General features: G+C 53.0%; 4 protein-coding genes and 1 non-coding gene across 5 annotated transcripts in view; 2 read left to right on the top strand and 3 right to left on the bottom strand.

Moving 5' to 3' along the window:
- Positions 1 to 912, top strand: part of cyb5d1 (cytochrome b5 domain containing 1) — a 2,312-nt gene extending 1,400 nt beyond the window's left edge. Inside the window, exon 4 of the mRNA XM_068755941.1 lies at positions 563 to 912. Within this exon, the coding sequence (XP_068612042.1) occupies positions 563 to 787 (225 nt within the window). The 3' untranslated portion in view covers positions 788 to 912. The remainder of the gene's footprint in view (positions 1 to 562) is intronic.
- A 597-nt stretch (positions 913 to 1,509) lies between these two features.
- Positions 1,510 to 3,696, top strand: LOC137911505 (asialoglycoprotein receptor 1-like). Its single transcript, XM_068755883.1, has 8 exons — positions 1,510 to 1,567; positions 1,828 to 1,935; positions 2,368 to 2,457; positions 2,532 to 2,597; positions 2,671 to 2,763; positions 2,829 to 2,983; positions 3,094 to 3,203; positions 3,422 to 3,696. The coding sequence occupies exons 1-8, from the start codon at positions 1,510 to 1,512 to the stop codon at positions 3,576 to 3,578; spliced, it is 837 nt and encodes a 278-aa protein (XP_068611984.1). The 3' UTR covers positions 3,579 to 3,696.
- A 1,471-nt stretch (positions 3,697 to 5,167) lies between these two features.
- si:ch73-71d17.2 (RPA-related protein RADX) lies at positions 5,168 to 11,235 on the bottom strand. The gene is given in 20 exon segments (XM_068755970.1): positions 5,168 to 5,531; positions 5,608 to 5,745; positions 6,027 to 6,275; positions 6,387 to 6,427; positions 6,576 to 6,623; positions 6,700 to 6,863; positions 7,664 to 7,788; positions 7,859 to 8,032; positions 8,115 to 8,247; positions 8,316 to 8,482; positions 8,571 to 8,662; positions 9,121 to 9,229; positions 9,299 to 9,455; positions 9,544 to 9,710; positions 9,761 to 9,901; positions 9,975 to 10,072; positions 10,142 to 10,325; positions 10,395 to 10,497; positions 11,141 to 11,209; positions 11,212 to 11,235. Coding segments are annotated over 20 exon segments (2,508 nt in total). The 3' UTR covers positions 5,168 to 5,406.
- A 1,870-nt stretch (positions 11,236 to 13,105) lies between these two features.
- On the bottom strand, positions 13,106 to 16,730 carry ift46 (intraflagellar transport 46 homolog (Chlamydomonas)). Its single transcript, XM_068755826.1, has 5 exons — positions 16,491 to 16,730; positions 14,968 to 15,251; positions 14,681 to 14,774; positions 14,177 to 14,308; positions 13,106 to 14,112 (listed from the first exon to the last, which is right to left on the bottom strand). The coding sequence occupies exons 1-5, from the start codon at positions 16,569 to 16,571 to the stop codon at positions 13,765 to 13,767; spliced, it is 939 nt and encodes a 312-aa protein (XP_068611927.1). The 5' UTR covers positions 16,572 to 16,730; the 3' UTR covers positions 13,106 to 13,764.
- Positions 16,731 to 22,324: 5,594 nt separating this feature from the next.
- trnag-ucc (transfer RNA glycine (anticodon UCC)) lies at positions 22,325 to 22,396 on the bottom strand. Its single transcript has one exon. It is a non-coding gene; the product is annotated as a tRNA-Gly (tRNA).
- Positions 22,397 to 24,882: the final 2,486 nt, after the last annotated feature.

Below are 24,882 nucleotides of genomic sequence, written 5' to 3'. Positions count from 1 at the left end.
TGAGGCGCATTTCCTTCGTGTAACTGCACAATGATCCTGAGCAAAACGAATCGGGCTCAGACACGCCGGGGCAAACTGGATTCAGGTGTTTCTGGAGCTTCTCATTAAAGCAGCGTCACACAGATCAATCAAAGATCAAAGGAAGCGACCGAAGCTAGAGCGCTGCCAGCTGGAGCTTGTGATCAGGCACCTCAGACAAGGCATGCTAAGCTAACATTTTTAACTACAGTTAAAACCTCTTTGGATGCTGAGGTGTTTGCTAGCAGCTTAGCATCACAGTCCTAAAGAGTTGTTTAGATATTGTTCTAACTAGGTTAGCGCATTAGCTTAGCACACTCAGTCCGAGGTAGGGGTTCGCTAACAATGAGGGATCCGTTTGTTTCTACGATGCTAGCCATTTGTGCTTCAGGCATTTAGCAGAATGATAACGATTTTTAAGTGGAATAAGAACCATCACCTGGGGGCGGTCCTTTAGCAGCAGGTGAAGAAGAGACTCGGGGAATGAACGGATGTGAAACATGTTGAGGCTGCAGGTTGCTTGACGTCTGCTGTCGTTTCTCAGGTGTGTTCAGAGGAGACTCTGGCTGAGATCCTCCAGCGTTACCTGCGCTACAACGGCCACGCCCACAGCTACACCTGGAAATATGACGGCGTGACGCTGGACATGAGTCAGACGCTGTGTGAGAACAACGTCCGCATCGACGACCTGGAGCCCCAGCAGCTGCAACATGACCAGTTTAGCCCCGCCCTTCTCCTCCACTTCAACGATGACCTCACAGAGGGATGACCTCATCAAGGCCAGAGTCCCGAGGCTAACGAGGCTAACGATGTTAACAACGGCTTGAGCAACGTCTGCATCAGTGTTAATGTCAAATGTGTGCTGTGAAAGGAATAAAATCTGGATCGGACATCCAGCATGGGTTCGAGTCCCCTGCCTGATCTCTGACATCACGTCAGCTCACCTTATACCTGCAGACCTGAACGGCTTCATCTGTGTTTGCTGCCACCGAGCTAATGTTAGCATACCGACAAGATAAACTATTAGCATGCAATAGGCCTAGCATGGTAGCATGCTAACAGCTTCATTAGCCCAACGCTGGCTCGCACGGCGCTGCTCAGAATCAGTGTGCAGTTATACGAAGGAAAGGTACGTCAGGGGTCAACTCAGAGGTCAACTCAGGGGTCAACTCAGGGGTCAGCAGGAACGTTCTGGAAATGTCTTCAGTTCCGTTAAAGTCAGCCTGAATCAGCTGAAAACGCTGACGAGGGGGACGGAGGGACGCCCAAGACGAACGGTTCCATTGATCCATTCGGGTCTTTTAATGGAGTCTGATCACCTTTAATCGTTTTCTACATGGCTGTCCCCGTCCCCTGAGTATTATGGTCTGGACTCTGGACCGGTCCAAGGTGCATCCCAGTGGTCAACGACCGCCGGCTCAGCGGGGACAGTCAGAGCACCGGTCATTACCAACCAGAGACACCCTGAGAGACGGAGACGAGGACATCACCATGACGACTGAATACCATGATGAACCTGAAGATGAGAGCAGCTCCTTCTGGAACAAAGGTACCTGCCTGTCTCTCTACCTGTCTCACGCCTGTCTGTCTCTTCACCTGCCTGTCTCACACCCGTCTGTCTCTTCACCTGCCTGTCTCACACCCGTCTGTCTCTTCACCTGCCTGTCTCTCACCCGTCTGTCTCTTCACCTGCCTGTCTCTCACCCGTCTGTCTCTTCACCTGCCTTATGTGTGCCCTACATTTTGTGTTGTTTTGTTTTTTATTGGCCTTGCGGGACAACTAAAGCGTCTCTACCTGTCTCTCTGGAGATCCTGTTCCTGTCTCCTTCTCTAGAGCCTGCGGGTTCAAACGCTGGTTGTTTGCTGGTCTAACAGCCGCAGTCATCCTGGTTCTGATCATAACAATGGGAGTCAACAGTGAGAACACACACACACACACACACACACACACAACGCCACTGAATCTGGGTCCGAGGTCCGATGTTAGCATTTGCAGACATGCTAGCATTGACTTTGGCTCTTTGAATGAAATGGAACATCCAGTTCCGTCTACAGCACATTCTGTAGCTAGCACTCCTCTGGTCAAAGTCAATCAGTGTAATAATGCCTTTTAGCATCATGCTATTAGCGGTAGCATGATGCAAGACTCTGCAGCCATGCTAACCTGTGCAGGTTCTCAGTCGTCCAGCTCGAGGTAAACTTCATCAGCTGGACTTGTTTGTTTGGTTAAACGTGTCCAGTCGATTCTTCCTCTTCTCTTCTTCCTCCTTGAATATTTCGGATGCTAGCTAACAGCTATCTCAAACAGACAGGAGAGCCGGTAAGACAGACAAATATTCTGGTTTAAAGGTACGAGGACGTCAAACCAACTGTGGTCCCTGAAGAAATCTGTTGCCAACCTGTCGGAGTCACTGAGTGCTGCACAGCAGCTCACGAAAGGTAACACACCTGTTTGGCTCAGTCATTAGACAGGTGTGAGACATATCAAAAAACAACCTGTCCCTCTGTCCCAGATGCAGCCAAAGACGTTCACCGCCTTAAGTTTGCTGTCGAGAGCAACCAGGATCAGCTGACCTCAGGTGAGTCCACACTCAAACGTCTTACCTGAAACGCAGGCAACACACCGCTGAGAGTGGCGTTCATTCCATTCAGTGTCGGAGGCGCTGAAGCAGCTGTCCACCCTGGACTCCATCGGCAGGACGGTCGCCACGCTCAAATGCTCCCTCGAACGCTTCATCAACAACGGTACGCATTCAGATGTTCTGTGAAGGCAACGGGACCTCGGTTTGATGTCTCCATCCGTCTCCCAGGGTCGGTCGGGGTCGGATGTTGTCCCCTGGACTGGGAAGCTTTTGAGACGAGTTGTTACTTGTTCAGTAAGACAGCTTTGTCCTGGGATGGTGCCAGAGACTGGTGCAATGGACACGAATCTCACCTAGTCATCCTCAACACTGACAAGGAGTGGGTGAGATAGTCTGTCTCGTAGAGACGGCAGTGGACCGAGATCTGAACCCTGCAGCACACCTTGAATCACATTTGGAGGGATAACTCTGACGGCCGGTCTCTCTGTTCCAGGACTTTGTGGGCCAACATGCTACTAGCACCTTCTACTGGGTGGGGCTGACTGACGAGAGGACGGGGAAGTGGGAGTGGGTCAGCCAGACGCCGTATGTCATGGACCGGAGGTGGGCTCAGATAACAGGAAGATGAATTGGGTCGGTACTGTACCCGGCTTAAGCTGGTCAGAGACATTTTACCTCCACCAATGGCAAATAGAGGAAGTCCTGATCCATTTTTGACCTCCAAATATTTTCATGTTTTCTATTCTGCGGCGGAGGTGGTAAATGTTTTGATTCTGGATGAATGATGGATAATGACTGGTGTGTGTTTCCATGGATACCAGGCGGTGGAAGCCCGGTCAGCCCGACAGTTGGACCGATCACGGTCAGGGACCAGGAGATGAAGACTGCGCTCACCTTCACCTCGACGGACGCCTAAACGACCTCCACTGCTCCTCCCGGCTGCGCTTCATCTGTCAGAGACACAGCCAGCGCACCTAAACACCACCAGCACAACACCAACACAACACAACACCAGCACAACACCAACACAACACAACAACACCAGCACAACACCAACACACCACCACCAACACAGCACCAGCACAACACAACACCAACGCAACACCAACACAACACCAACACACCACCACCAACACAACACCAGCACAACACCACCACCACAACACCAACACCAGCACAACACCACCAACACAACACCACCACAACACCAACACCAGCACAACACCACCAACACAACACCAACGCAACACCAACACCACCAACACAACACCAGCACAACACCACCACAACACCAACGCAACACCAACACCACCAACACAACACCAGCACAACACCACCAACACAACACCACCACAACACCAACGCAACACCAACACCACCAACACAACACCAACACCAGCACAACACCACCAACACAACACCAACGCAACACCAACACACCACCACCAACACAACACCAGCACAACACAACACCAGCAACACAACACCACCACAACACCAACACACCACCTCCAACACACTAACGCAACACCAACACACCACCACCAACACAACACCAGCACAACACAACACCAGCAACACAACACCACCACAACACCAACACACCACCACCAACACAACACTAACGCAACACCAACACACCACCACCAACACAACACCACCACCACCAACACACCACCACCACCACAACACCAGCACACCACTACCAACACAACACCACCACCACAACACCACCACCACAACACCACCACCACCAACGCAACACCAACACAACACCAGCAACACAACACCACCACCACAACACCAGCATCCAGACCCAATCACAGTGCTTCCTGGGGGCGTGGCCTCCCGAATGACTTCAAGCTGATTTAGAGGACTAAAGCAAGATCCATCAGAATAAATTATTGTGATCGCATCTCACTGTTGCAACATTTAAAATGTGATAAGCATAGCTGGGTAATACAGACCATAATAATAAAACACCACAGGCTGCATGACAAACTACTGGACTGTCTGCTTTGGAGTCCGTTACAAGTCCAGGTGTCAGAGGCATGGACTAAAGGTGCACGAAGGATATTGACTGACAAACAAGACGTCATTCAGCACAGGAAGGTGGCTGTAGTCTAAGCTCCAGGTGTAGTTCAGTCTCTTGCCCACATGCGGACAGTCAGAGCTGGGATTCGAACCACTGACCTACCTTCTCTACCAGCTGAGCCTCAGCCACCACAATGGAACACTTTGGTGAAGAGCTCAGCGTTTAAAGACGTCCAACGGCAGCGCTAAATCTGGACAAGACGCCCAACAGAGACGTCCAACGGCAGCGCTAAATCTGGACAAGACGCCCAACAGAGACGTCCAACGGCAGCGCTAAATATGGACAAGATGCCCAACAGAGACGTCCAACGGCAGCGCTAAATATGGACAAGATGCCCAACAGAGACGTCCAACGGCAGCGCTAAATATGGACAAGATGCCCAACAGAGACGTCCAACGGCAGCGCTAAATCTGGACAAGACGCCCAACAGAGACTTTCACGTCAGTTTTATTCTTGAACTTTGTTGAACGAGTTGCATTATTAGAACAGCTCACATGAAACAGGAGTTCCAACTGGTTGTTCCTGCAGCGCTTCATCGGCAAAACGAACTACAAAACCCAGCATTCAAACAAGCAGCAGCCAGCAACATGTGGTCCAATCATAGCTCTAAAAAACTACAAATACCACCAGCAGGTAAGTGCTTCAACAGAACTCCAACAAACTTTAGAACATCAGTCAGAAAACTGTTCAGGTGAGGGCGACGCCCATCAGTCAGTCCGTCAGGCGGAACGCTCGGCTCAGGACGACTTCCGTCAGAACTCCGCCCAGGTGACACGCCTCCAGGATACACGCGAGCCTTTGATTGGCTAGCTGGGCCGCCATGCCAATAAGGTCAGCTGGTAGAGAGAGCGGGCAATGTCTGACTGAAGGTGAGGGACGTTTGAGTCACAACGTGATGCAAGTCTGACCTACCTGGTGAAGGGGGCGGGGCATGCGAGGAGAAGGCTCCGTGTGATAGGATGGAGGTCCAGGTGTTGCCGTGATGGTCGACGGCCGGAGGAGAGGAGTGAGGGAGGAAGACGGCGTCTACCAACACGCCACCCGAAAGAGCTGCAGAGACGTTTAAGGAAAAGGTCAGCTCCGCCCACCTCTGGGGTCATGTTCACACACCTGAACGCTCGAACATGATTCAGTTCAAGACTGGACTCAACTGGTTCAAATGGACGTTCTGACCTGTAGACTGGTTTCAGATTTTCTAACGGTGACATCATCAGGACTAGTAGTAGTACTAGTAGTACTAGTAGTACTCCTTTTGTTGATTGTAAATATGGTGTAATTAAACCCCCCGACTGGTGTGCACTAACTACACACCTGGAGAGTAATCAGATTACCTCTCAGTCTGATTGTGTAGTAATCAATGGGGGTGGAGTCAAACTTCCTGGCAGCATGTGCCCGCCCCCCCATCGCCACGGCATCCGCCTGCTCTTGTTGGTGGGCGTGGTCAAAACGCATGGGCAGAGTGTCATCAGCGACTGGGAGGAAGGTAGGGGGAGGATGGGCGGTGACGAAGGAGGATGCGTCTTCATCATCGTCAGTGTTTCCGTCGTCCAGGAACTCCATGGAAGCCTGAAACAGAATCGCTGAGCCCGGATGCGTTACCAGGACGACCCACTTCACCGACCACCGATCGATAATCGATCACATCGATCACATCGATTGTTAAAACACCGGAGAACATCAAATGGTTCTACCTGACTTGTTCTCCTCCGGTTGAGATGTCACTGATGGCTGGCTGAGGAGAGAACCATTCCTTAGAACATCAAAGGGAACCATCCAGCAACAGCAGACCGGACGCGTTCTTTACGGAGGAACGTCGGGACCTCAGGCGGTTCCTGAGTGTCAGGTAGACGCCGCTTGGGGAAGCGGAATGTGCCGCTCACCTCTTCCTCGGACTCTCCGTCTGCAGCAGCTTCCTCTTCCGGGATGTCCTGCTAAGACATTTTGACCATAAACGTCCTGGAAGGGACGCAACGGCGTGATGACATCACATTCTACAAGTCTCACCTGACTGCACTTTCCACTGGGTGGGGCGTCAGGGAACTGACAGCTGAGGGGGAGGAGGCAGGAGAGGGAGGAGTTCGGAATGAGCGAGGTGTGGAGAGGTGGACAGATGAGGAGGAGGAGGAGGGGGATGAAGCTCGGTCCGTCCAGAACAAACAGCGGTCCTCCTAGGAGCAAACAAACCAGACATCACTTTGAACATCCCATAAACCTCAGCTGTGGTTGCCATGGAGATGAATCCAGATTAAACTACTGCGAAGTGTACAAGCCTGTGTTCTGTCACTCAATTGAGGACTTTGATTAAAAGCCCCCAAGGACAGAGGATACGGAGCTAACGTGGTGCTAACATGGTGCTAACAGTGATGACGCCGTACTGATACGGTGCTAGCACGGTGCTAACGTGGTGCTAACATGGTGCTAACACAGTGATGACGCCGTACTGATACGGTGCTAGCACGGTGCTAACGTGGTGCTAACATGGTGCTAACACAGTGATGACGCTGTACTGATACGGTGCTAACATGGAGCTAACATGGTGCTAACGCTGTGCTAACACTGCCATGATACTATGAACAAGGTTAGGCGTAGACAGAAAGTGATACGGAACTTATGACATAATGTATTGATATTGTTGATGTTGATAATGATATTGATTTCCCTATGAATATAAATCTCACATTTGGTTTTATTATATGAATCATTATTTTTGTATTGCTTTATTGATATGACATCCTGGGTGGTATTATTGTCTGCAATAAAAATAATTACAGTTAATGATAAAACTAAACAAAAAGGAAGTGAACGCAAACGGCCATCATGATGTCATCAGAGAGCATCAGCCCGATAGGCTGGCCCTTGTCATGTGACTCCACGAGACCCTGGATCTGTTGTGTTTGAAATAAACATCATCAGTGATGAAACAATAAACAAACACATACACGAGAATAAAATGAAAGAAAGGAGTCACCTCTCCTCTACGACTGTATGTAACCATGGCAACAGTAGCCTGGATACAGAAGGTGTGTCGCTCTCGGTAACAGAGCTTCGCCAACTCTCTCTTAAGCTCCGCCCCTTGGATGAAACCTGGGTCACCTACACACACACACACACCTGGTCACAGGTAAGCTGATTTATGTAAATGACTTATGTTGCGCCAGCTGACCTCTCTGCTCTTTCATGTACATTTCCATGGAGACGGGAGGAGGCGGATAGATGAAGAATCCTCCAATCAGAGACCTGCTCAGCACCTGTTCGTCCTCCTGCTTCCTCAGCCACTGCATGAACTCCTTGACTGGGAGGAGCTTACGGTACTTCATCGCTGAGTGGTGGCCCAGTCCTGCCCGTCGACCAATGGAGAGAGAGGACAGGCTCGAGCCGAAGGACGAGTGGGAGGAGTGAAACCCAATGAGGCGTGTTACCTGTGCAGTACACCTGTGTATATGTTGTATTTGTCAGGTAGACGCCGCTTGTAGCCGCCGTCAGCCTCAGCTGGGTGCAAACGACCAAGGAACCTGGGGACAGGTGCGACTGTTGTCAGGTGAGGCAGGCGTGCTCAGTCTGCTTGTTGTTGTTGTTTGTAGCAGCACAATACAAATAACTGTTTACGCTCAGGGTCAGGCTACCATGGTAACAGGAAGCGCTCTACTACAGCGTGTCTCACATGGGTGGAGCCTGCGGTGGCATTCAGGCTGAGATGTGGAGAACAGCTTCACCATGATTGGCTGATTGCTGGCACCATCCTCCAATCGCAGCCAACGATACTCCAAGAGTGCCGCCCTTCCGGCATCTGCCAATGAGAACACAGGCGCTTGTTGTTAGGCAAAACGGACACAAGACCATGACACTGAAGATTCTGGTAGCCATGGAAACCTCACCTTTGCTCCTGATTCGCTCTGGTCGTCCTGTGAATGTCAGCAGGCCGATGACATCACACACGGTACCTGCAGGGCGGTCCAGGAGCTCCTGACTGGAAGAGAGAGAGAGAGTGTGTGTGCGCATGTGTGTGTGTGCATGTGTGAGTGTGCATGTGTGAGTGTGCATGTGTGTGTATGTGTGTGTGCGCATGTGTGAGTGTGCATGTGTGAGTGTGCATGTGTGTGTGCGTGTGTGTGTGCGTGTGTGTATGTGCGTGTGTGCGTGTGTGTGTGTGTGTGCATGTGTGAGTGTGCATGTGTGCGTGTGTGTGTGTATGTGCGTGTGCATGTGTGTGTGCGTGTGTGTGTGTGTGCATGTGTGAGTGTGCATGTGTGTGAGCGTGTGCGTGTGCGTGTGTGTGTATGTGTGTGTGTGCATGTGTGTGTGAGCGTGTGCGTGTGCGTGTGTGTGCGTGTGCGTGTGTGCGTGTGTGTGTGTGTGTGTGAGCGTGTGCGTGTGTGTGTATGTGCGTGTGCGTGTGTGTGTGTGAGCGTGTGCGTGTGTGTGTACCTGCTACAGAAGCTGGGGGCGGGTTCGGGGGGTAAATGTTGGGGTGAAACAGAGGATTGTGGGAGACGAGCGATCCGGGCCGTTGGGTTTCTGCTGTTGACGCTGATCTCTGGAACGACAACGACGTTACCCCGAGCGAGGTCGGCCCCGCCCCTCTCTGGTTGAAGCCGGCGCTTACCGATGTCGTCGGGAACGGGCGGGTAGTGCTGCTTGACGAGATAGCGTCGCAGGCTGATGATGTCACCAGGCTTCAGACAACGATACCAAAGGACACACACACTGTTCCACAACACCACACACACACGCCCCGTCCGATCACACACCTCCAACGTGGCCTGGACACAGAGAGGCGGGTTAGTTGGGGTTCCTCAGGGCTCTGTCTTTGGTCCCCTTTCGTTCATTCGACAGTCTGTGGTCCCTCACCTTATATGGGCATTCACAGTTTCGGCCTGCTTTCCCATAATACATCAGCTGTGACTTTGTGATGATGCGTACGATCAGCTCCTGCTGGACCACGCCCTTAGCGACGCCCTGACGACCAGACAGATAGGATGTGCGCAGCTGTGCCACAGTCACAGCGGGACATCTCACTGTCGACACATTTGATCAATTTAGTTTGTTTGTTTCACTCGTTATGTACAGAAACTCTTTTCTTCTTCACCCTCTTCGTCATCCTCCTCCTCCTCTGCCTCACTGGGCGGAGCTTCCCTCCAGGCCACGCCGCTGTAGTCCACGTTGTTCCACAGAGGCAGGAACACTTTCCTATTGGCTCTCAGAGGACCTGTCAACCAATCAGTCAATCAGCATCCTGGCCTCACACACCTGTGCTGGTGGAGAACAGGTGAGCGGCGCACCTGTAGGCTCCGATGACCCGAACCAGGGCAGCGAGTCCACGTCAGCCGGGCTGGGTTCAGCGCCGTCGTCGGTCACCTCTGTGTTCAGCAGCGTGTAGCTGCAGAGGCACACGCATCACACCTGACCGATGACATCACTGCAACACAGGCTACCTGTCCACACTCACCTGTGTTCAGAAGTCCCGCTGCATTCTGGGAGCTGAGCAGCCATGGCGGGGGTGAACGTGGCGTTCCGTAGCACCGATCCCGGCCGCAGGACGTTCCTCTCCACCAGCCGGTTCAGGCCGGGATCCAACGTCACGCGAAGCCTGCACTCTCTGTCCGTCAGCGTGATGTCATACAGGTCATCACCTGGACAAGGGGGGGCAGACCAGTCAGAAAGGAAGACAGCAGCCGGGTGCGGGTTGGTTCTCGACCCACCGGCGAGGACGGCCTGAGGGAAGTAGACGGACGAGCCCTGGTCTCTGCTGTAGCGCTGCAGGTCCAGCAGCAGCAGCGGCTCCCTGCACACGGGAGGGGACGCCTGCAGGGCAAGCGCACTACGTTACCCACAATGCAGCACGCCCACAGCCAATGTTCCCCGATTTTTCCTGCGTCTGAGCAAACACACAAACTCCCTGAGCGGGAGTTTGAGCAACATCATAACAAAAAAAAAAATTAACGCACTTTGCATTTGAAAGCAAATCTCAAAGTACACAATAAAAATAAATAACATAAAAACAAGTAAAAATCAACAAATAAAACAGATAAAATCAACAACGTGTGTTCTGTGCTCCCGCAGAGTCCGGATCCCTCCGATCACAATGGCGTCTATTGGCTGCGTAAAAACACGTGACTCATCACGAGCCGGAGCAGCCGGTCATTTTTACTTGTTTATATTATTTTCAATTTCGGTTGGATTTTTTTACGAAGACCGTATCAGCTGTGCGTCATTACGCACGGTCGCACCTTAGAGGGAACGTTGCCCACAGCTCCCTGCACACGGGAGGGGACGCCTGCAGCACAAGAGCACTACGTTACCCACAATGCAACACACCCACAGCGCTAAACTAGCAGCGCTTCAACCAACGCGCGCGCGCGCGCGCGCGCACACACACACGGTTCGGACTAGAGACCGACACGCACTCTGATCAATAACTGATCATCAGCATTGGGAAGCGGCAGACCTTGGTCGGAGCGGATCTGGACAGAGACAAGGTCCTCTTGATGCAACCCGGAGCCGCCATGTTGGAGTGGGCGGGGCCAGCACAGCGCTGTGCATCGTGGGTAGCAGGCATGTGCGCGTGCGCGTGCACGCTCGCCGGCTTGGGCATACCTGTCAACCAGCACGTTTTTTCCGTACAGAGTACGCTTCTTACGCATTCTAAGGCGCGTGCGGCGTAGAAGAACATCTGAACGGGAAAAGGCTGAAACAAGCTTTTATTAACCGGTAACCGCGCCGCTAACGGGACGGACATCCTCCCCACGCTCACACACACCCCGCCCCTCCTCCCTGGTGCCTTCACTGACTCCCTGCAGGGTAGGAATTACGAACACGAACACGAACCGTTACAGTACATCCGGTCTGCACCGAATATCAAGAAACGTGAAAAACATGTTTCCCAATCACGAGGCTGCAAAGGTTTGTATTTTCTGTCCCTGTTTGAAATTTAAATTACAAGCATCATTGATCGATACTTAAGTTTGGTTTACAAAAATAAAAACGCTAACGATTTCCCCCCCCGAAATATCTGTTCTTATTTAAAAATTTAAATTACAAGCATTATTAATGGATATTTTAGTTTAGTTAAAATATCAAAATTAAACTGTATCCTAATTAATAATGTCCAACTATGTACATAAATAAACGTATTTTAAAAAAATGTTTTTGGTGTAAGGTTATTTTGTATTTTGTAAGGCCTTGGAGGTTGACAGGTATGCTTTAGGGTCCCCACAGGTAAGAAAGAAAGTTCCTCCAGCGGGATGTTTATTTATGTTTACTATTTATAAAAAGAAACAAACAAACATTCACGTTGCATCACTAGATAGCATCCATCCAGCATCCAACATCCATCCGTCCGTCCAGACGTTTCTGGTGATCATTATTGATTATTTCCTCTGTTCTATCGTCAATCAAGAATAGAACCCCGCTGGTTTCTGATGAAAGGAGAGGTTCACCTTCGTTCAGAGCAGGGGTCCCCAACCACCGGGCCGCGGCCCGGTACCGGTCCGTGAGGCATTTGTTACCGGGCCGCACAGAAAGAATAAATAATTTATACAATTTCCGTTGTATCGATTATTAGCGTCTAAAATGTGTTTTCTCCAACGTAACATTCGCCTGTGAATTTTCTTGGTCACGTGATTCATTACTAGAAACAGCCGTGAACTGAAGGAGGAAGAAGAGGAGGAAGAAGAGGAGGAAGAGTGGCCGACGACCTCCAAGAAAATAAACATATTTTAACAGACAAACCAGGAGTCAGACTTCAAACTCGGGGTTATCTACAGCTGCCTTGCTTTGTTAACGAGGCAATGAAGGGTTCAGAAAGGGTTCGGCACAGAGACCAAGAACCTGAAGTAAAAGACAAGAACGTGGAATAAACGACAAGAATGTGGAATAAAAGACAAGAATGTGGAATAAAATACAAGAATGTGGAATAAATGACAAGAATGTGGAATAAACGACAAGAACGTGGAATAAAAGACAAGAATGTGGAATAAAAGACAAGAATGTGGAATAAATGACAAGAATGTGGAATAAACAACAAGAATGTGGAATAAACGACAAGAATGTGGAATAAAAGACAAGAACGTGGGATAAACGACAAGAATGTGGAATAAACAAGAATGTGGAATAAATGACAAGAACGTGGAATAAACGACAAGGATGTGGAATAAATGACAAGAATGTGGAATAAATGACAAGAATGTGGAATAAATGACAAGAATGTGGAATAAACGACAAGAATGTGGAATAAACGACAAGAATGTGGAATAAAAGACAAGAACGTGGGATAAACAACAAGAATGTGGAATAAACAACAAGAATGTGGAATAAAAGACAAGAATGTGGAATAAACAACAAGAATGTGGAATAAAAGAAACAAAAAACGTGAACATGAAGGACAGAAGTAATTATTGAGTAGATACTGGTGTAATACTTGTTTAATAGTTATTGCAAGTACATTATATAAACTTTATTGGTAAGATCAATTCCTCTTTTTATTTAATTACCCCCCGGTCCGAGAAAAAATTGCCCGACATGAAACCGGTCCGCGGCAGGAAAAGGGTTGGAGACCGCTGGAGTTCATGTTAAACCAAGAACTGATCAGCAATCTATAACTGATCGGAAAATATTGATCATTAAAATAAAAAACCCAACCAAAAACAGCCAACATATTTATTGACGTTTATCAAAGTCCTCTTTGTAAATCTAAAAGTCAGTTTGTTGTGTCTCCCTGTGTGACGTCAGGTGTGTGTTCAGGTGTGTCCAGGTGTGACGTCAGGTGTGTGTTCAGGTGTGTGTTCAGGTGTGTGTTCAGGTGTGTGTTCAGGTGTGTGTCCAGGTGTGTGTTCAGGTGTGTGTTCAGGTGTGTGTTCAGGTGTGTGTTCAGGTGTGTGTCCAGGTGTGTGTCCAGGTGCGTGTCCAGGTGCGTGTTCAGGTGCGTGTTCAGGTGTGACGTCAGGTGTGTGTCCAGGTGTGTGTTCAGGTGTGTGTTCAGGTGTGTGTTCAGGTGCGTGTTCAGGTGTGTGTTCAGGTGCGTGTTCAGGTGTGTGTTCAGGTGTGTGTTCAGGTGCGTGTTCAGGTGCGTGCTCAGGTGTGTGAGAAGTGCTGAGAGTCTCTGAACTGCAGGTAGAGGCTGAACAGCAGGTGCAGAGACTGGATCCGGTTACTGGACACTGGGATGTCCAGCAGGCTGCAGATGATGTCACAGTACTGGGCGGCGCTGCCGTGCAGGTGCGCCGGCGGTAACCGGCGGCGACCCAGCAGCTCCTCCAGCTCCGCCGGCCACTCCTGCATCAAGGTGTCGATGTCGGGCGTCGGCCGGCCGTACAGGACGCTAGCCGGAGGCCGGGAGCGGTGCAGAGCACGGACGCTCTCCACCCAGCCGGCCACCTGCCGGGAGCTGGTCTGAGGACTGGAGACGCTGGTCACCTTCAGCTGGACCGGAGAGAGGCCGGTGAGAGAGAGAGAGGCACACGGGTGGGCGTGGCCAGGTGCGTACCTCTGTGGCTCGGTGCTGTTTGCTCTCCTCGGACAGCCACAGCGACATCACCGTGGGGTCGGACTGTCTGACGCTGGGCTCGTCCAGAACCACCAGGCCCAGCCTGTCTGCTCTACCGTCGGGCCTCAGCACCTGAACGCCACACAGGTAAGAGTCAGGAGTCAGGTGAGTCTCAGAAATAACACTCCAGTAACAGCAGCATCACCATTGATGCAGGTGTGTGCCGGTGAACACAGGTGTGTACAGGTGTGTACAGGTGATTACAGGTGAACACAGGTGTGTACAGGTGTGTACAGGTGAGTACAGGTGAGTACAGGTGAACACAGGTGTGTACAGGTGTGTACAGGTGTGTACAGGTGTGTACAGGTGAACACAGGTGTGTACAGGTGAGTACAGGTGCGTACAGGTGAGTACAGGTGTGTACAGGTGAGTACAGGTGTGTACAGGTGAGTACAGGTGAACACAGGTGTGTACAGGTGTGTACAGGTGAACACAGGTGTGTACCTTGAGGAAGGCGTCGATGTCTCCCACAGCAGGGATGAAGTCGGGGATGAAGGGCTTCAGGCTGTGCTCCAGCTCCGTGGACTGAGGACTGTAGCTGAGGAGACAACACATCCAGAACATCAAGACAGAACCTGGACCAGACCCTGGACCAGACCCTGGACCAGACCCTGGACCAGACCCTGCCCATCGGCCCAGATTAGTCAGGACTTCCTGTCCTGGAGTCTGGATTGAACGGAGCAGACTGGACTCATGTTAGATTGTAATCGGATTACTGCGGTACTCCTGACCGTGTGATGTACTGGAACAAGTCTTTGACCTCCGTGCTGGCGGGCAGGTTAGCGTAGTCGGCGGGGTCGTACGCCCCCTCTGGAGCTTTGCTGGACTCATCGTCCTCATCAGAGTCCTCGTCCTCCTCGTCTTCCTCCTCGTCTTCCTCCTCGTCCTCATTGGGACTGACCCCAGGCTGTCTGCCGATTGGCTCGTTGGTCCTCTTGGCATCTTCGTCAGACTCGTCACTGTCACTTTGGGCCAACATCAGGCCACGCCCCTTCCTGCTCCTCCTGGAAGCCGACTGTAAACACAGAAATCAGTGACATCAGAGATGACATCATCACATTGTGATCAGTGCTGATCAACGTAAATCAGTCATCAATAGTTTATAGTAAAAGCAACACCAAAGAGCCTCCAGGAAGGAAGACGCAGGACCTTACTGCGGTCTGTAGCTGTTATTACTGTCTGTAGCTGTTATTACTGTCTGTAGCTGTTATTACTGTCTGTAGCTGTTATTACTGTCTGTAGCTGTTATTACTGTCTGTAGCTGTTATTACGGTCTGTAGCTGTTATTACTGTCTGTAGCTGTTATTACAGTCTGTAGCTGTTATTACGGTCTGTAGCTGTTATTACGGTCTGTAGCTGTTATCACTGTCTGTAGCTGTTATTACGGTCTGTAGCTGTTATTGCGGTCTGTAGCTGTTATTACGGTCTGTAGCTGTTATTACTGTCTGTAGCTGTTATTACTGTCTGTAGCCGTTATTGCGGTCTGTAGCTGTTATTACTGTCTGTAGCTGTTATTACTGTCTGTAGCCGTTATTGCGGTCTGTAGCTGTTATTACTGTCTGTAGCTGTTATTGCGATCTGTAGCTGTTATTACTGTCTGTAGCTGTTATTACTGTCTGTAGCTGTTATTACTGTCTGTAGCTGTTATTACTGTCTGTAGCCGTTACTGCGGTCTGTAGCCGTTATTACTGTCTGTAGCCGTTATTGCGGTCTGTAGCTGTTATTACTGTCTGTAGCTGTTATTACTGTCTGTAGCTGTTATTGCGATCTGTAGCTGTTATTACTGTCTGTAGCTGTTATTACGGTCTGTAGCTGTTATTACTGTCTGTAGCCGTTATTGCGGTCTGTAGCTGTTATTACTGTCTGTAGCTGTTATTGCGATCTGTAGCTGTTATTACTGTCTGTAGCTGTTATTACGGTCTGTAGCTGTTATTACTGTCTGTAGCCGTTATTGCGGTCTGTAGCTGTTATTACTGTCTGTAGCTGTTATTACGGTCTGTAGCTGTTATTACTGTCTGTAGCTGTTATTACGGTCTGTAGCTGTTATTACGGTCTGTAGCTGTTATTACGGTCTGTAGCTGTTATCTCCGTTTAAACCGGGTGTCTTGTCGGTCAGCGGACCCCCAGCCGGGCTGCTCTTCTCCGGTGTCCTGGAGGCCGAAGCCCCGAACGTTCCCGGCGGCTCTTACCGGCGGCTCTTACCGGCGGCTCTTACCGGCGGCTCTTACCGGCGGCTCTTACCGGCGGCTCTTACCGGCGTGTGGCTGCAGACGCTAGCGACCTCCGGGGCGTCCAGCACGTCGTGGCTCTCGTCGTACGGCTGGTTCTTCAGCATTCTGGCGTCCCCGTCCGGTTCGGCCCGTTCCGCGGGACGCTACCGGACTACCGAACCTACCGTTAGCATTAGCCACCTAGGGGCTAACGGGGGCTCTTTAGATCGAGAAGCGACCCTGTTTGTTCGCCACCGAGTAACGGACAGTAACCTAGCAACCGACCTGCTCCTTCGTCATCTTCGAATTTGCGTGGAACGTTCTACCAGCTTTCCGTCGCACATCGCCCCCTACAGGATCGGAGGTGCGGGTCAGCTGTCGGTTTGGAACGAACCATAATCCATGCGAGGAAGCTGCTGGACCCGGATAGAACCCGGACAGAACCCGGACAGAACCCGGATAGAACCCGGACAGAACCCGGACAGAACCCGGATAGAACCCGGACAGAACCCGGACAGAACCCGGATAGAACCCGGACAGAACCCGGATAGAACCCGGATAGAACCCGGACAGAACCCGGACAGAACCCGGATAGAACCCGGACAGAACCGGGGATCACAGAAAGGAAGCCAACCCAGGGGCAACAGAGCTACCACTGCGCCACCTCCCGCCCAACAACAGATATATTCCGTGTCTACCGGCCTATAGTAGACAGTAGTATACTGTATCAGCCATATAGTACTATACAGTATATATATATCCATATAGTACTATATATATCTATCATCCACCAACATTGAGTAGACCTGGATGGCTGAGAATTATATAATACTACATAGAGTGTAATACTACTGTATAATATTACTGAACCTGAACTAAACTCAGGGTGAACTAGCTTCTATTTTCAACTTCCTGTTATATAAGGTCTTGTTTCCATGGCGACAACGGCTGATGTGCAGGAATGTCATCCTGAGGCAGCTTCTCTCTCTCTCTCTGTTTCTGTGGGTGTCTCTCGACCTCTGTGCAGCACCGCAGAGCAGGAAACGGAATGTCCAGACCATGCAGGACGACCAGGACCGCCCAGGGGGACGACCAGGAACTCCCCGAGGGACGACCAGGACCGCCCAGGGGGACGACCAGGAACTCCCCGAAGGACGACCAGGACCGCCCAGGGGGACGACCAGGACCGCCCAGGGGGACGACCAGGAACTCCCCGAGGGACGACCAGGACCGCCCAGGGGGACGACCAGGAACTCCCCGAGGGACGACCAGGACCGCCCAGGGGGACGACCAGGACCGCCCAGGGGAACGACCAGGAACTCCCCGAGGGACGACCAGGACCGCCCAGGGGGACGACCAGGACGGTTCTGTCTTTGAGACGAGCAGACAGGTCAACATGTTCAGAAGAGTCAACACCGTCTTTGGGTTCATCTCAGTTCAGCCTCTTTATGGTTCCGGTACCAAAACGTTTTACCTGTGAGGCCAAACTCAGGGCAAAGAACCCACTTTAAGGTTCTGAACAGGATGAATAGACAAACTAAATATGACATGAAACACAGAGGGGGGGGGGGGGGGGCAGAGCGCTGCACCAGCGACAGCCCCCCCCCAGGGGCATCTGATCAGCTGACCTGAGAGAGCGAAGACACGCCCTGTTTACCTCCCTCCATCCCTCCATCCTCTTGTAGAATCTCCCTGCTGCAGTGGAGGAAACCCCCCCCCCTCTCTCTCGCTCTCTCTCTCCCCCTCTCCCTCTCCCTCTCTCTCTCCCTCTCTCTCTCTCCCTCTCTCTCTCTCTCTCTCCCTCTCCCTCTCCCTCTCCCTCCCGCCTGTCCTTTTATGGTATGGGGATGCCCGCCGTCATAGCCGGATGCAGCCCATGTTTGGGCAGCTACGACGCTCAGCGGCGGGGGGAATCCCTGGTGTCGGCCAATCAGGCCATGCCTGGAGTTACCATGGAGACGGAGAGTATAAAGAGGCAGCGGCTGAGGCGAGCCGGCATCTTCGGATTAACGGACGGAGTCCCGGCTTCACCCACCTGACGCTCACCGGACGCTCACCTGACGCTCACCTGACGCTCACCGGACGCTCACCTGACGCTCACCTGACGCTCACCGGACGCTCACCGGACGCTCACCGGACGCTCACCTGACGCTCACCTGACGCTCACCGGACGCTCACCGGACGCTCACCGGACGCTCACCGGACGCTCACCTGACGCTCACCGGACGCTCACCGGACGCTCACCTGACGCTCACCTGACGCTCACCTGGCGATGCTCCTGGAGCGCGAGCACAGCTTCATGTTGGAGTTCGAGGACGCGTGCAGCGCCTGGGTGGACAGCGTGGGTTCGAGTCCCAGCAACGCGGGGTCACCTTCCTGCAAAGGTGCGTTCCTCGGTTAACAGTCCTGAAGTGAAAGTATTGATCGTTGATCGTTAACCAGGTTACCCCCCCCCCCCCCCCCCCCAGGAACCGACGCCTCGGACTCGGACTTCTTCTCAGACTTCAGCGACTCTTCCGACGCCCTCTCGCCCTCCCTCCGCTACACCGGCAGCTTCTTCCCCGAGGCGGGCCTGAGCAACACCGCCGACGCCATCCTCACCATGATCACCGAGATTGTCGGGATCTGCACCGACTCCAGCCCGGCCCCCCCGGCCCCCCCGGCCCCGCAGCCGGTGCTGGTGAAGAGCGAGTCGGTGCCGCGCAGCTGCGGGAACGACGCTCCGTTCCTCCGCCAACAGCCGGACGTGGCTGACGTCATCGACTCCCTGCTGAGGTGTGAGGCCGGCCAGGAGCCGCTGGGGCTGCAGAGGGGGGGGGCACCGGGGGGGCCCGGCCGCTACGTGATCAGCAGACCGGCGGTCAAGGCGGAGCTCGTCTCCCTCTCCTCCCTTCTGCAGGGCGCGTTCCCGGTAGTCAGTGGCGTGCACGCGACACGAGCACCCGAACTGTCACGCGGGGGCCGACGAGCCCCCGCCAAGGCGAAGCCGTTCCCGTGCACGGTGCAGGGCTGCGTGCGCCGCTTCTCGCGCTCGGACGAGCTGAACCGGCACGTGCGCATCCACACCGGGCAGAAGCCGTTCCAGTGCGTCACCTGCTCGCGCAGCTTCAGCCGCAGCGACCACCTGACCACGCACACGCGCACGCACACGGGGGAGAAGCCTTTCTCCTGCGACGTGTGCGGCAAACGCTTCGCGCGCAGCGACGAAAGGAAGAGGCACGGGCGCGTGCACGTCAAGCAGCAGCTGCGGGCGCAGATGATGGCCGCCTACTCGCTGTCTGTGAACGCGCCCGGCGTGTGAACGGAAGAGTCGGGTCGACGTTTGGCGTGACGTCACTCTGATTCAGCTGCAGCCAGGTGAAGGCGCTCTGGCTCCTGTCACGGCGCGTGCGCGCTGCTGGAGGACGGTGGACCTCCAGACTGATCCTGGACCAGCTCCATGTAAATCCGGACGTTTCTGCATGACCTGGCGACGCGTCGTTTGTGACGTCACAGAGTTCTATGTTTGTAATATATCTCTATTTTTATAGATCGCGTCTGTTTTACAGTCAGATGTATAGAGAAACCTTCTGACGTCATTACTGGTGCATTGTGGGATATGTGTGGCGATGTCAGCTGAGTGTGAGCTAACGCTAATGTTGTCGCTGTGCATGGAGGATGCTGTCAATAAACAAACGTCACGGAACCAGTCTTCCTCTTCCTCAACACTCCAGTCCCTCACATTGCTCATCCATCAACAGGCTGCTGTTGCCAGGCAACTTGAAAAGGCTGTGCTTCCATGGAAACAGTAACTCAAAGAGGCTTCGTCTTCCACCAATCACAACTTGAAGCAGGTTTAAGCGGGACTACTTTGAGCAGCGGATGAATCCATGGCTCCTGTTTACACCTGGCTCTAACATCCAATCAGGACACAACGAGCTTGCTCCCGCCCACGAGAAACACCTGGCAGAGCAAGACAGGTCCTGATAGGCCGACCCGTGTCATGTGACACCATGAAACCCGCACTCGAACCTAGATTCCTGATGTTAGCTTAGCATTTTTACTGGCATTAGCCTCAACACAGGCAGCCACCGCCTGCCAGTGTCTGTACTTCCTTAGCAACATGCTAGTTAGTAGCAAAAGGCGTGTTTATTTAGCGCGTCTGAAATCAACAGTACATGAAGTGTGTACTATTCACAGGAAACACTGCAGTACTCTGGCACTGGGGTGCACTGCTGCCCTCTACTGGCCATTAATGGTTCTTTCCTGGCATGAAACAGTAATGACTGTAAAGCTGATCCCAGATCAGATCAGGCTCTCTGGCGATGCGTTCAGGAACCCTCGGGCTTTCCGGTGGTCTGTGGTGATGCGTTCAGGAACCCTCGGGCTCTCTGGTGGTCCGTGGTGATGCGTTCAGGAACCCTCGGGCTCTCTGGTGGTCTGTTGTGACACGTTCAGGAACCCTCGGGCTCTCTGGTGGTCCGTGGTGATGCGTTCAGGAACCCTCGGGCTCTCTGGTGGTCCGTGGTGATGCGTTCAGGAACCCTCGGGGTCTCTGGTGGTCTGTTGTGACACGTTCAGGAACCCTCGGGCTCTCTGGTGGTCTGTGGTGATGCGTTCAGGAACCCTCGGGCTCTCTGGTGGTCCGTGGTGATGCGTTCAGGAACCCTCGGGCTCTCTGGTGGTCTGTGGTGATGCGTTCAGGAACCCTCGGGCTCTCTGGTGGTCCGTGGTGATGCGTTCAGGAACCCTCGGGCTCTCTGGTGGTCCGTGGTGATGCGTTCAGGAACCCTCGGGCTCTCTGGTGGTCCGTGGTGATGCGTTCAGGAACCCTCGGGCTCTCTGGTGGTCTGTGGTGATGCGTTCAGGAACCCTCGGGCTCTCTGGTGGTCTGTGGTGATGCGTTCAGGAACCCTCGGGCTCTCCGGTGGCCTGTGGTGATGCGTTCAGGAACCCTCGGGCTCTCTGGTGGTCCGTGGTGATGCGTTCAGGAACCCTCGGGCTCTCTGGTGGTCCGTGGTGATGCGTTCAGGAACCCTCGGGCTCTCTGGTGGTCCGTGGTGATGCGTTCAGGAACCCTCGGGGTCTCTGGTGGTCTGTGGTGATGCGTTCAGGAACCCTCGGTCTCTCTGGTGGTCTGTGGTGATGCGTTCAGGAACCCTCGGGCTCTCTGGTGGTCTGTGGTGATGCGTTCAGGAACCCTCGGTCTCTCTGGTGGTCTGTGGTGATGCGTTCAGGAACCCTCGGGCTCTCTGGTGGTCCGTGGTGATGCGTTCAGGAACCCTCGGGCTCTCTGGTGGTCTGTGGTGATGCGTTCAGGAACCCTCGGGCTTTCCGGTGGTCTGTGGTGATGCGTTCAGGAACCCTCCCCGCTGTGAGTCCTCATGTGCTCCTAGCGGGAACACGCCTTCCCCCGCTGCCCCAGGTCAGGGTTCCGGCGGTCCTGACTGGAGTCCGGCTGACCCTCTGCTGCGCCGCAGTGACGTCATGTTAACACTAGCTAAGAAGCTGTCGTAGAAGCTAACACTGAGCTTAGCTAGTTAGCTAAACTAACGCTGCTCTGTGACGCGTCACCGAAGCCTGCAGCCTCCATGTTGCTACCGTGGAGCTCGCGCCACACCGTCACGGCTCCGGCCGTAAATACGACCGGATGTTGTCTCGCTATGCGCCGGTGCAGCCACAAACTCCGTCCGGTTGGAAAAAGAGTCCGACAGAAGAACTGTTCCGTAAAGCCGACGCCAGGTGGCGCTACCGGTTCCGTTCAGACTGGAAAACGATGACGAAATCACGAAGAGAAAAAACGAAGCGTCAACCAATCAGTTCGGTTGATGACGTCATCGAGGAAGCAGCCTGGAAAACAAACCGAAAGAATGTTTTCTGTTAATGAAATAAAATAAACTGCGTTGGCCGGGAATCGAACCCGGGTCAACTGCTTGGAAGGCAGCTATGCTAACCACTATACCACCAACGCCACGCAGGAACGAGTGCGAGGGAGCCTTACTTGAGCCTGTATGACGTCAAATGTATTAGTTCAAATGTCAAATCAAACGTCTATCTTCGCAACAGCTGTGACGTTGAATAAAGTAGCAGCGTGTTAGCTTTTCATATTGTGAGGCTAACGGCTAATGCTATCTGTTAGCGCAGCCGCTTCCAGAGCGGTTCGGCTCGTACCACTGGGGCCGTAAATTACGTGACGCGACAGGGACAGAGAGACCAGCTTTTGATGGTTTGGACATGTCCAGAGGGGAGACAGGGACAGAGAGACCAGCCTTTGATGGTTTGGACATGTCCAGAGGAGAGACAGGGACAGAGAGACCAGCCTTTGATGGTTTGGACATGTCCAGAGGAGAGACAGGGACAGAGAGACCAGCCTTTGATGGTTTGGACATGTCCAGAGGGGAGACAGGGACAGAGAGACCAGCTTTTGATGGTTTGGACATGTCCAGAGGGGAGACAGGGACATAGAGACCAGCTTTTGATGGTTTGGACATGTCCAGAGGGGAGACAGGGACAGAGAGACCAGCCTTTGATGGTTTGGACATGTCCAGAGGGGAGACAGGGACAGAGAGACCAGCCTTTGATGGTTTGGACATGTCCAGAGGAGAGACAGGGACTATATCGGTAGAAGGACGCTGAGGACGGAGCTCCCAGGGGACGGGACTAGAGGACGACCCAGGAGAGAAGGAGGACACAAATCTCTGTTGATTGGTTACTAACAGCTGATTGATAGTGATCAATAATCAATCATATCAATAACAGCACACCTCAAATCCTCTCCCCCTCCCTCCCTCCCCCCGGCAGACAGCCAATCACCTTCCTCGTCTCTCACCTCGTCTCGCGCTCACGCTGTGCACACGGCACGTCGCCACGGGCGTCGCCGACAGCAGGAAATACGACGGAGGGCACGAGCCGCCACGCACGCACGCACACACTCACACGCACACTCACACGCACACGCACACTCTCCCCCCCCCTCCAGAACGACGCACGTATCCGTCCATAACCTCCGCCATTACTCTTCCCCCGTGCCCCCCTCCCGTGGCGCTGTCTTTTCCCGCCCCTGCAGGGTCGACTCCCCCCCCCTCCTCCCCCCTCCTCCTCCCCCCTCCTCCCCCCACCCGCTAATTTAACGCCTCTCTCTCCCCGCCTCGCTCACATGCCAAGCCCAGGTGATTATCCATCCGCCCCTCTGTTATCCATCACCCCCCCCCTCCTCCTCCTCCTCCTCCTCCTCCCCCTCCTCCTCCTCCTCCTCCTCCTCCTCCTCCTCCTCCTCCTCCTCGGTACCGACAGACCGACAAATCCCTCCTGGTGCTCCTGTCAGCCCCCCCCTCCTCTCTCTGTCTCCTTCCCCGCCAGCCATGATCCGTGGCGGGCTAATTCCCAGACGGTCTCCTTCCTCTTCTCCTTTCTCCTCTTCTCCTCCTCCTCCTCCTCCTTGCGGGCCCGGTAAGTAGCAGCAGCACGCCGTCCATCTTCTCATCTTCCTCCTCCTCCTCCTCCTCCTCCTCCGACAGACTGCATGCTGTCTTCACGGTATTTATCGGTCGTTATCGGCTCTGGCTTTTTTATTGACCCCCCACCTTCCTCCCCTCCCTCCCCCTCCTCATCTTCCTCGCTCTGTGCCTGAGGGGGAGGAGAGGAGGAGGAGCAGGGTGTCGCAAAGGGAGTCGTTTTTCCCTCGCGGCCGGTGCCACCGTGACCTTCTGTCGGAGCTGCAGCGCCCGGTGGACCGGACCGGTAATTAGTTCCTGCTGGGGGGGGGGGGGGCACACACACACCGTAGACACACACACACACTGTAAACACACACACACACTGTAAACACACACACACCATAGACACACACACACACACTGTAAACACACACACACCATAGACACACACACACACACACTGTAAACACACACACACACCGTAGACACACACACACACACCGTAGACACACACACACACTGTAAACACACACACACACACCGTAGACACACACACACACTGTAAACACACACACACACCATAGACACACACACACACACTGTAAACACACACACCATAGACACACACACACACACTGTAAACACACACACACCATAGACACACACACACACACACTGTAAACACACACACACACCGTAGACACACACACACACTGTAAACACACACACACCGTAGACACACACACACACTGTAAACACACACACACACCATAGACACACACACACACACCGTAGACACACACACACACACTGTAAACACACACACACACACCGTAGACACACACACACACTGTAAACACACACACACACCGTAGACACACACACACACACCGTAGACACACACACACACACACTGTAAACACACACACCGTAGACACACACACACACACTGTAAACACACACACACACCATAGACACACACACACACACACCGTAGACACACACACACACACTGTAAACA

This window comes from Brachionichthys hirsutus, chromosome 23 (genome assembly GCF_040956055.1).
Source record: "Brachionichthys hirsutus isolate HB-005 chromosome 23, CSIRO-AGI_Bhir_v1, whole genome shotgun sequence".
NCBI classification, from domain to species: Eukaryota; Metazoa; Chordata; class Actinopteri; order Lophiiformes; family Brachionichthyidae; genus Brachionichthys; species Brachionichthys hirsutus.
The sequence above is the reverse complement of the archived record's forward strand: the minus strand, read 5'-3'. Positions and strand labels throughout refer to the sequence as shown.